Source organism: Spermophilus citellus, assembly GCF_964194105.1.
Source record: "Spermophilus citellus genome assembly, chromosome: 4".
NCBI lineage: Eukaryota > Metazoa > Chordata > Mammalia > Rodentia > Sciuridae > Spermophilus > Spermophilus citellus.
Window position 1 is genome coordinate 130,731,406 of NC_138185.1, and position 12,549 is coordinate 130,743,954.

General features: G+C 34.7%; 1 protein-coding gene across 1 annotated transcript in view; it reads left to right on the forward strand.

Annotated features, from left to right (window-relative positions):
* The window catches only part of CEP152 (centrosomal protein 152), an 87,480-nt gene that overhangs the window by 8,988 nt on the left and 65,943 nt on the right, over positions 1-12,549 (forward strand). The window contains exons 4-9 of the mRNA XM_081289763.1: positions 2,824-2,927; positions 3,157-3,229; positions 3,311-3,589; positions 4,639-4,801; positions 7,655-7,795; positions 10,723-10,862. Of these exons, the coding sequence (XP_081145889.1) occupies positions 2,824-2,927; positions 3,157-3,229; positions 3,311-3,589; positions 4,639-4,801; positions 7,655-7,795; positions 10,723-10,862 (900 nt within the window). The remainder of the gene's footprint in view (positions 1-2,823; positions 2,928-3,156; positions 3,230-3,310; positions 3,590-4,638; positions 4,802-7,654; positions 7,796-10,722; positions 10,863-12,549) is intronic.

The following is a 12,549-nucleotide window of genomic DNA, read 5'->3' on the forward strand; positions in this document are numbered from 1 at the left end:
GATGTTGAGGGTGGGATTTTGTTCCTGAATGACCTTATTAGAAGGACTTCATCTCATTTTGTTTCTCTCTGTCCTGAAAGTTATAGAAGCTAAGGAGGGGGATCCAGCCAAACCAAAGAACTTGATGGAGAAATTTTTTTTGTTTGTTTTAAGAGAGAGAGAGAGAGAATTCTTTTAATATTTATTTTTTAGTTTTCAGCAGACACAACATCTTTGTTTGTATGTGGTGCTGAGGATCGAACCCGGGCCGCATGCATGGCAAGCGAGCGCGCTGCCGCTTGAGCCACATCCCCAGCCCCAAATGGAGAAATTTTTTGAAGATGAACTAAACTGTTTAAAAATGTTAGCATATATGTAAAAAATAAGACTCTAGATACTACAGGGATGAGTTTTGTTTTTTTAAAATAGCTTTAATTATTATTTATTTATTGTTATGTGGTGCTGAGGATCGAACCCAGTGCCCCACGCTTGCTAGGCGAGCTCTCTATCACTAAGCCAGAACCCCAGCCCCGAGGGCTGAGTTTTCTAGTTAGCAAATTAATCTATGGATCCAGAAGCATTTTGGTCAGCTGATTTCTCACACTCAACTTAGTTTTCTTCTCATGGATGCCAATTTTGTGGTATCACAAAGAAAGCAACAATAACTGCTTAATTATTATGTAGCTATTTCTGTCTTTGTGAGGCAGGGGGAAATGAATGGTTCCAATGTCTTTGGCAAAGTTCCCCTGAATTATAAGGCCATGTACTTGAACCTCACTAAAGGTTTAGAAGAAAATATTCTTTCTGTTCAGGAATCCTTACTTGATGTAAGTATGAAAGATTGATTTTATTGTTATTTTCTCTTGTGTAACACGTGAGGCAGTGTTTTCCATAAAGCAGTGATGCTTAGTTCGGACAGAACAGGTTGGGCTACTTTTGAAAGACATCATAGATATTTATTTTTTCCCCAGTACATTGTCTTGATAGCATGGTTTTGCTACCTTTCACGTGAGGCAAGTAATATTCTTATATATTGATGTGTTTTGTTTGTAGTGTGTTGTTTTTTATTCTTTATAATTTTTGATCAACTCTGATGTGTCTATCACTAATATGGCAAACTGATTTTTCAACTACCCTGCATGAGCAGATAGGCAAGGATTTGTGCTAGGAGCCACAACCAAATAATATGATGCATGGCACTTTTGGTTGTAAGGTGACGCCAGCTAGCCATTGAGATGATATGATTATGTTAAGATTTACATTCATATGGAAATTGGACTCCTGCTGTTCACCTTGGCCTGCTATGGGACTCATGTTATGGGACTCCTGGAGAGTTCCCATTGGTTGGAGAAGGATAGTAGGAGGGAATTCCGGGGGAGGTTGTTAATATTAGTATTAAGCAGATATAAAGGTGAAGACAACTTTATTGAAATGCATTTTTCTTTTGTTTCATCTTTAACCAATCAAATTCACTGAGAAAACTTTTTTTTTTTAATCCAGGAATATCAGAAATATACGTGGAAATAAGAAAGTATCTACTTTGTCTACTTCACATTCTCCATTCTCATTTCCAAATTTTATTTCACTATAACCTGGTTAACAATTTGGGACATTCTTTTCAGAACTTTTCTAAGAATATATTTATTTTCTTTTTACCAAATGTTTTAAGAAAGTTTGTAAAAAAAATTCTAAACCCCAATACTCAGATATGAACTGCAGCTATGTTCCATTTCTTTTATACTAGTGACAGAGAAACTGGAAAACAAAAGGAAAAAAGAAACAAAAACCTGCCATAAACCAAAGAACATCTCATTTTTTTCCTCCAAGGTTTTACATTGTATTTAATGTCTTTAAAAGTCACTCATTAACATAATTTATGGGATTGAATTATGCACTTTGGAGGGACTTAGTCAACTTGTTAACTGGTGCTTAATTTCTTAAAGAGAAGTCATGATAAGCAGTCCCCTTACAAACTGTTTAGTAACGTAATATTTGAATCTTCTAATTGTTACAAATTTTAAGACACTGTGTTGGGACATGAAGAAAGACAATTACCCATCTTGAAATTCGACAAATTTTCTTTTTATCACAATTTATCTCAAAACTTGAATGGATCTATTTTATCTATCTAGTTCATGTAAGCAGAATGTTAAGAAGAAAACTTTCCTAGAATAAAATTGGAAAGCAAAGTCAGATTATTTTATGTTAGTATTCTGCTTTTGAGAATGCTATTGTAGAAAGCCAGAATCTTCTGGCCCTCTTTTTACTCAAATGTCTTATTATAGTCCAGAGTATTGTATATCTTTTCATTACTGGAATTATATAACTGACTACTAATTAATTACTCCCAACAGGATTTCTCTCACATTGTGGGAGCTTATGGACTTTTAGGCCACCTGCTGCTGCTGTTCTTACCACCTAGGCAAAGTGCATCTGGCAACTCAGATTCCCTATGGGATGTCTGATTATCAAGTCCCCAAGGTCTAATAAGGGGCAAAACAGGACTCTGCAATGCAAGTCTGCCCTTTGACAACATAATACAATGATTGTACCATTATTATGACTTGCTATACTACTATAAAAAAGTTTTTCAATTCTGCTGTAATGTGTGTGTTTTTAAATCTAAGATCTTTGTAGAAAAAAGTAAAGCCTTCTAACATAAATCCTGATATTATGCATTCCTTTTTCCTTAAGTGAAATGATGAACATAATTCATGTAGAATTTAAGAAATTAGTTAAATGGAAGAATTAAACTTCCATGGCTTGTCACTTGCTGTTCCAAGGCAGCTTTGGTTGGCATCTTGGGTTTAGTCAGTGATACTGATGTGGACTTTTCTGACTCAGTTGCAGCAATTGCTCACCGACCTTCCTCATGATATGCTGGATGATGAGCTCTCCTCCCCTGAACTTCACTTCTCAGACTGTAGTATGGACGGCACAGCGGAAGAGTAAGGACCTAAAATCACTTTTCCTTGCATGTTGCATTTTATGTATTTTTTTTTTTTTTTGGTTCTTGCTGGTAATAATGTAAGCAATTGTAAAAATTGTTGACTTAATTCTTAAATCTTTGGGTAAAAGTTGAAGGGGAAAAAAACAAATATAAGAATCTTTGGGTTCTCTGTGTTTATATCTAAATAAATGATAGGCTTTAAATCTAGAGTATTGATTTTTCTTAAGACTGCATCCTTCTGAGCAATTGGAGATGAACTGGAACAAGCATCAAATTCTGCCCAAATCTCAAAGTATAAATGTAAGTACCTGGTGTGATCATGACTGTGAATGAGGGTGGGAATAGAATTTAGAGCTTTTATTTTACTCTCTCATCTAATAGCACTATAATGAAATTCAGGGCTTATATATTGGAGAAAAAAGTGGCAATGGCTGGGAAGAGAATCAAAATAAAACTGAAGACCAACATCCTGAGTACCATCTCAAAGAAGATGGAGATGAAGGTGGGAGTGGCTATAGTCCTCCAAGCAAAAATGAACAGACTGATTTGTATTGCCTTCCTGAAAACTTCAGGCCTTATACCAGTGGTCAGAAGCAGGAATTTAATAACCAACCAACCAGTGTAGTTAAATTTTCTGATCCTCAGAGGAACCATTTTCAGGTATTGTAAGAATTTGACTTTTAAGAATTTGTGTGTACATGCATTTGCATAATGTATGCATGTGTTTAAGAAATGCATGTAAATGCGATGGTAAGATGATTTATTTTAACTACAAGAATTTCTGAGGGTACAAATATTCAGCTGAATTAGTCATGCTATCTTCTGTTTACAATCAAATGCAATTATGATCTTAAATCAAAAGTTTAAAATAGGAGCTTTTTGGAAACAGTTATTTAAACATTAAAAGTAAATTATGCTATAGAATAACTGTCCTGCACTGCTGCTTCTGGCTCTGCTATTTCAGTGTGCTTCAGTTAAAAGTTATGTTTAGGTGTTTTGATAATAGGGTTTAAAGCAGTAATTTTATAGATTACAGCATTTGGTTTCCTCAATTTTCTTGCTTGCTACTCTTATAACAAATTTTAAGTCAAACACTTCAAAGCTAATGCCTGTTTTGTGTGGTGTTATAGTAGTAGGATGAATTAACACACTTTGTTTTTACTGTGAGCAAGTTTAATGAAGTAAGACCTCAGGATACAGTTAGTTGCTTTGCTTCATAGAATTTTCCAATGACAACAAATGCCTCACTTTGCCAATTGCTATTCTGTGTCACTCAATGACAGGATGATTTTTTTGGTCCAATTAAGGTGGCTATTTTTTCTCAATTCTATTTCTGGACAATGTTACTCATTCCATAACTATTGAATATTTATTATGTATAAGGCATTGTATCACATGTTCTTGTTATTATGTGCATTTTTATATTCTCTAGATTTTGAAATCATCTAAATCATTTGTAATAAAATATTTGTGTATAATTTCATTGGGATTTGAGTTTTATTTATAAAATTGTACAATAATTGTGTTCAAAAGTACAATGAAGTATTCAATAACAATAAGCACTGTTTTTGAGCAGAGATGTCTATAAAAAAATTTGTAATGATACCACAATTAGCTTCTATAGCATAAAATTAAGGTGTCTAATTGAGAGAATTTTGGAAGAGAAGGCCAAATCCTAATTGTTCATTTCATTTGTCATCTTATAATAGCAATTTGGTTCATCACAAGGTCCCAGTTGTCAAGCTTTGGCGCCATATAAAGTGAAATATAAACCTTATCAATCTTCTGTCCAGGATAACTTTCCAGTCCAGGAAATAGCAGGAAGTGACACAATTGAAGGCCTGCAACAACAATTCTTAGGAGCTAGTGAAAGTAGGTATTACATTTATAGTTATTTCTAAATAACATAATTGGGAAGTTTTGAACATTGAGTGGATATCTGAGCATATTCAAGAATTATTATTTTTTTAAGCATGACAGTAGAACTTCTGTGGTTGATATTTCAAAGAGTCTTTATTTTTAAAGCTCTATACTGAAGTATTTGTGAATAAACGATAGAAAGTCTAGAACTTACTTCAGAACAATGTGTTGGGTAGGAGTATAGATGAAGCAAAACTTGCCATGAATTCATAATTGTTGACTGTTCCTGGGAAATGGGTGTATGTGGGTTCATTGTGCTATTCTTTCTGCTCTCATATTTTTGAAATTTTACATAATTAAAAAGTTAAAAGAAGGAAAAAATATATTTTTTAAATTTTGTATTGGGGATTGAACCCAGGGTGCTTAACCTCTGAGCCACATCCCTAACCTCTTTTAATATATATATATATTTTTTTGGTCTCCCTAAGCTGTTTAGGCCCTTGCTAAGTTGCTGAGGCTGCCTTTGAACTTGTGATTGTCCTGGCTCAACCTCCTGAGCTTCTGGTATTATAGGCGTGCGACACTGTGCCTGAAAAAAAGAAAAAATTTTAACAATATTTTAGTCATTCTAGATTGTTAAGAACTTTTTATGAGCTTCATATATTTCTTATTGGACTCTACTTTGGAAAAAAGACAATTTTCTCATCAACCTCAGATTTTTTATTACATAGAAATGTAATTTGACAAATCAGCCATTATTACCTTTTCTTTTGAGTCTTACAATTTTTGTGTAACGATTAGGCAACTCTCATATATATATTACTTTATGTTCAGAATTTGACATAGGTCTCATATTTAGTCATGTGGTAGTTGCCTCCAATGTTTTTTGTACAGTGTGTACATCAATATGATAATAAGAAAAGAGCTTATAGCTACTAGAGAATTTTGAGATGAAATGCTGGTATCATAAATATCAAAACTTGAACAGCGACTATCCTAAATTGTACATCTAGCTTTTATTGTCATGCTCAGTGGCATAGTAAATTACTTCTAATTATTGTGTGTGTTGCAGAGCCAATGTGATTCTAGAGTGTGACTACAAGTTTTGTTGTTGTTGTTTTTCCTTTAATTAATGGTGGAAAGGTCATTCTGGATACTCTGGGTTACCTGGGCTACCCCGAGAAAACTGGATACATGTTGTGATTTCGTAGTATTGCTTCCAGCATATGCTGGAATATATACCATGGGATGATACCTAAAAGGTAGGGAGAGGCCCAGAATTCACTTTCTCCTGAAGGGGTCATCAGCATATATGGTGTCCTTTCTTTGTTCATATGTTTCTGTGGGATGAGGAAGTGTATTTGGCACAATTGGCTTTAGGCTGAATAACAGGCATCACAGCAGTGGCCTGGTGTTTCTGTGTCTCCTGGTCTTTCTGCATACATAATCTTTCAACACCTTTCTTATCTATCTATGTTTTTTAAAATTGGTTACATATTTGCCTAAATTTGATATTTGGAAGTTAATTAAATAACTTAATGGGGGCTGGGGTTGTGGCTCAGCGATAGAGCGCTTGCCTAGCTTGTGCAAGGCCCTGGGTTTGATCCTCAGCACCACATAAAAATAAATAAAAATAAAGGTATTGTGTTCAACTACAACTAAAAAGCAAATATTAAAAACAAAACAATAAGTTAGAAATTAAAATAAAATAACTTAATGGAAGAATTAACTTTGGTGATTACAGCTTCTTATAGCAACATCAGTTTTTAAAAAATGTGAGTTTGGAGAGGTGGAGTTTGCAGACTTTTTTTTTTTTTTTTTTTTTTTTTTTTGAGCCAGTCTTGCTATAAGGCCTGAGGACTGTGACTTGGAACAAAGTTTTCAGTCTTTGTTTTTTGGATTTAACATAAGCATCTCTTTTTAAAAAGGGGACTGAGTTATCTTGTTAGTAACTAAAACTTCCTAAATTAGTAAGTAAAACCTCCTATTACTGATTATAGAAACATTAGCCTAGTTAATAGAAAATGTGAAATATTTATTGTTACATAATTGAAGCATTAGCCTTCTCTTACCAGTTATTATTTTCATTTTTTCCCTAATCTTTTTAAGTGTTCCTTTAAGATGACTTTGATTCTGAAAGATTTGGAAGTTCTTTATTAGTCTATTCTTAGTTAACTAATAGAGCAGTTATGTATATAAAGACAATATATTTAGCACTCCTGCCAAAGAAACACTATTTTGAGAGGGATATCTAGCAGGTTTTTAAAAAAATCATTTTAATAGAAAATGATATACTTATTTTGTTTTTAATTTTATGAAAGCATATTACTCTATTCTGTTGTTTTTATATGCAGTGATTTTTAATTGACCAAACTGGTCAATTCAGAGTAATACCCTAAACCAGTAAATTTCACATTTTTGGGGCAGTGACACATAGTAAGAAGTACATTTTTTTACATTGTGATATGGTCCACAATATAAATCAATGTAAGTAAGTATATGTAAATGAAAAAAGTTTCACAGGCGCTGGAGTTGTGGCTCAGAGGTAGAGTGCTTGCCTAGAATATGTGAGGCACTGGGTTCGATCCTCAGCACCACATAAAAATAAAATAAAGGTATTGTGTCCACCTACAAATAAAAAAATAAATAAATGTTAAAAAAGGAAAGTTATTGTTAACAACATGAGGTACTCTTATATATTACAGTTGTTCTATCTTGATTTTTTAAAATATGAGTCATAGTCCACTACACTGTTTTCACAATACTCTCAGAGATATCTGCACAGCTTAAAAAACACGGCCCTAAATGACCATACATTTATATCTTGGTTTGTTTTTATCTAACAAATTGTCTTTAATTCTGCAGATTCTGCAGAAAACATACAGATTATTCAGCTTCAGGTTCTTAATAAAGCAAAAGAGAGACAACTGGACAACTTAGCTGAAAAATTAAATGAAAGTGAACGTCAAATTCGTTATCTGAATCACCAGCTTATGATAATTAAAGGTAAGATACCAATTGCTGGGTGCCAATGTTTATGAATTACACTAGAGCTAAACATCTTGTTTCCAACATCCTCAGTTTATTTCTTCTTCTGTTTTTTTTTTTTTTTTTTTTTTAATTATTTCCAATCACCTCAAATTACTTGGTTTGAGGACTTACAGTGAAATAGAGCAAGACAAAACTCCAGGACTTCTGAGCCCTTTTCTTGGATTACTTCGCTACAAGTATATTATTTTGGAGTGCTCATTTTTTTCCCCACATTTTCTTCTTTTCCTTTATTTTATTCCCCCTCCTCTTTTCTCTTAAGCTGTTAGAATCAATGAATGTGATTTAACTATGCTGATGGCATCCTGCCCTAAAAAAGCTGTTGACTTCTTATGTCATTAAATATGCCAATTCCCAGAGTGACTGTTTAGTTTGCAATGCAGCATTTTCTGAACCTATAGATTAGCATAAACATTTTAAGCCAAGTAGGAGTCTGAAATCCTGAAATGTTTTTGGTGTGCCACAGAGAAAACGGTGTCATTTCTGGTGTAATCACATAAAGGGAATTCAGATTCAGACGATAATTGGTTATTCTTCATGTTGTTTGTAGTTTTGGTTAATGCTGAACTTTCATTGGCAGAATAATTTTGTGACTGAACTCCAGTTCATTTCAAATTTAATTGATGATGAAAACCTCTTTTTCTGTAATGCTCATAAAATTTATTTTGAGAGAGAAAGTTGTGAACTATTGTTACTGCAAAGAATTAAGATTAGGTGAATGAAAGAGTTATTTCAAGTATGTGTAGGGAGCAGGTAGTCTTCAGATACCTTTTTTGCTTAAAAGGGGTTTGTCACCAACGGCATTTCTTGTAGAAATAGATAAAGCAATCATGAAATTCATATGGAAAAATAAAAGACCCAGAATAGCAAAAGCAATTCTAAGCAGGAAGTGTGAATCAGGCGGTATAGCGATACCAGATTTCAAACTATATTACAGAGCAATTATATTACAGAGCAATAGTGACAAAAACAGCATGGTACTGGTACCAAAATAGGCGGGTGGACCAATGGTATAGAATAGAGGACACAGAGACTAATCCACAAAGTTACAACTATCTTATATTTGATAAAGGGGCTAAAAGCATGCAATGGAGGAAGGATAGCATCTTCAACAAATGGTGTTGGGAAAACTGGAAATCCATATGCAACAAAATGAAACTGAATCCCTTTCTCTCGCCATGCACAAAAGTTAACTCAAAATGGATCAAGGAGCTTGATATCAAATCAGAGACTCTGCACCTGATAGAAGAAAAAGTTGGCTCCGATCTACATATTGTGGGGTCGGGCTCCAAATTCCTTAATAGGACACCCATAGCACAAGAGTTAATAACAAGAATCAACAAATGGGACTTACTTAAACTAAAAAGTTTTTTCTCAGCAAGAGAAACAATAAGTGAGGTAAATAGGGAGCCTACATCCTGGGAACAAATTTTACTCCTCACACTTCAGATAGGGCCCTAATATCCAGAGTATACAAAGAACTCAAAAAATTAGACAATAAGATAACAAATAACCCAATCAACAAATGGGCCAAGGACCTGAACAGACACTTCTCAGAGGAGGACATACAATCAATCAACAAGTACATGAAAAAATGCTCACCATCTCTAGCAGTCAGAGAAATGCAAATCAAAACCACCCTAAGATACCATCTCACTCCAGTAAGATTGGCAGCCACTATGAAGTCAAACAACAACAAGTGCTGGCAAGGATGTGGAGAAAAGGGTACACTTGTACATTGTTGGTGGGACTGCAAATTGGCGCGGCCAATTTGGAAAGCAGTTTGGAGATTCCTGGGAAAGCTGGGAATGGAACCACCATTTGACCCTGCTATTGCCCTTCTCGGACTATTCCCTGAAGACCTTAAAAGAGCATGCTACAGGGATACTGCCACATCGATGTTCATAGCAGCACAATTCACAATAGCTAGACTGTGGAACCAACCCAGATGCCCTTCAGTAGATGAATGGATAAAAAAAATGTGGCATCTATACACAATGGAGTACTATGCAGCAATAAAAAATGACAAAATCATAGAATTTGCAGGGAAATGGATGGCACTAGAGCAGATTATGCTTAGTGAAGCTAGCCAATCCCTAAAAAACAAATACCAAATGTCTTCTTTGATATAATGAGAGCAACTATGAACAGAGCAGGGAGGAAGAGTAGGAAGAAAAGAGTAACATTAAACAGGGACATGAGATGGGAGGGAAAGGGAGAGAAAAGGGAAATTGCATGGAAATGAAGGGAGACCCTCATTGCTATACAAAATTACATATAAGAGGTTGTGAGGGGAATGGGAAAATAAACAAGGAGAGAAATGAATTACAGTAGATGGGGTAGAGAGAGAAGATGGGAGGGGAGGGGAGGGGGGATAGTAGGGGATAGGAAAGGTAGCAGAATACAACAATTACTAATAGGGCATTATGTAAAATTGTGGATGTGTAACCGATGTGATTCTGCAATCTGTATATGGGGTAAAATTGGGGGTTCATAACCCACTTCAATCTAATGTATGAAATATGATATGTCAAGAGCTTTGTAATGTTGTGAACAACCAATAAAAAAATTAAAAAAAAAGGGGTTTGTCACATCAATGTAGTTTCTCAGGTTAAAAAAAATGCTGAGATTATTAGGAGATTCTTTTGGTCCAAAGAGGATATAATAAAATGTTAAAGGCAGCATTTCTGGTTCTCTGAAATATTTTTGGTGTCACTCAACTATTTTTTTTTAATTTTAGTCATTTTTCTTATTTTCTTTAAGTCAACTAAAGTTCATATGTCTGAATTGAATTTGTTCAAAAGTATTTATATAAATCTGATAAGTATAAGGACAATCAGGGCCCCTCTACATTAACATTTATATAAACATTTTTAATGCTCTAGATGAAAAGGATGGCTTGACTCTCAGTCTTCGAGAATCACAGAAACTCTTTCAGAATGGAAAAGAAAGGGAGATACAGCTTGAAGCACAAATAAAAGCTCAAGAGGCTCAAATACAAGCATTAAAAGTCAATGAAGAAAAGGTACCTATTTTAACTTTATTTATGGTAAAAGAAAAGCAAAAAGTTATTAAATGAAGAGTTTAGTCACTAAACAAAACTTTTGGTAGAGTAGAAATAAATTTAGAAGAGCATTTTACCTTCCTCCACCATAAGCTTGCTTCTTGTCTGACCTTGGAGGTGGGGTGCTGCCATTCTCCTGGCCACCTACACATGTGTCCAGAAGACCAGCTCCTTTCTTCCCTTTTCTCCAGTTAGCCATTAAGTTCTGCTAACACCCCCTCTTCTCTGTCCATTCAGAATTTTTACCTTCTTATTGCTAAAATCTCTTAACCTGGTCTCTAGTCTTTACCCTTCCACATATTCTCTTATGACCATCTGAGTAATCTTTCTAGAATACAGTTTTGATTTTGTTATTCCTTTATATAAAGGCTTTCAGTGACCCCAATTTACCTGTGGGACAAAATACAGTAATCAGGATGACTCTTTGATCCTTGACTCTGCTCTTAATCTCTTCAGACTTCACAGTCTGTTGTCTTTCTGTACTCATATGTATCATTCGCCTCTGGTGTGCCTTTTCTACAGCACACTATTTGATTAACAAATCCCTGCAAACAGGTTTTCTCTAAGTCTCCCCTGCTTCCTTCCTCAAACCATCACATCTATTATAATAGATCAAGAACACTTTGAAGGCATCATTGGGCTGCCCTCATCTTTGTAGACCCATGATCTAGGCCAGCAACTGGCATGTAGTTTGGTGGCTGGTATATGTTGAGTGAATGTAGTTGTTCAAAGTTGATCCATTTTTCTTACATATTTCTTTATTCAGGCTCTGATACTATTGTAACTAACTTTATGGTATGCTTTGAAATTGGTAATTAAGGTAGTAAAAAAATTTGTGTTTTGTTTACGTTTTCTTGTCTAGATCTTGCAAATAAACTTTTTATGTTTTGTAAAAAGAAATCTTGTTGATATTTTGATTAGCAAGGCATTGTAGTTTATCATTTTATAAATGAGTTCACCAAGTTTTGGAGAGGGCCCAAGTTTACAAAGCCAGGTATTGTCTGAGCATCAGAACCTAAATTTTCTGACTCCGATAGTTTCTTTTCTTTCTTTTATTTTTATTTTTATATTTTTTATATATTTTTTTTAGTTGTAGATGGACACAATGCCTTTATTTTATTTTTTGTGTGGTGCTGAGGATCGAACCCAGTGCCCTCCACATGCAAGGTGAGCACTCTACCACTGAGCTACAACTTGTTTCTTATCCTTATCTAGAGAAGGTATTCTTTTTTGGCTTGGTGGAGTGGGGGATGAGGCAGGTGATGACTGCTGCTTCTTAAACATTTGGGGAACTGTTCTTTAGATTCACCTTTTTTTGGATAGTGGATTGAACTTGGGGACTCGACCACTGAGCCACATCTCCAGCCTTATTTTGTATTTTATTTAGAGACAGGGTCTTACTGAGTTGCTTAGCACCTTGCTTTTGCTGAGGCTATCTTTAAACTTGTGATCCTCCTGCCACATCCTCCTGAGATGCTGTGATTACAGGCTTGTACCACTGCACCCAACTAGATTCACCTTTTAATAGTGTTTTTTTTTTTAGTGTGTTATAGTTTTACATAATCATGGGGTTTATTTTGACATATTCATGATACATATAACATAATTTGCTCCATTTAAATCCTAAGCAAATGAATCAATGTCTTAG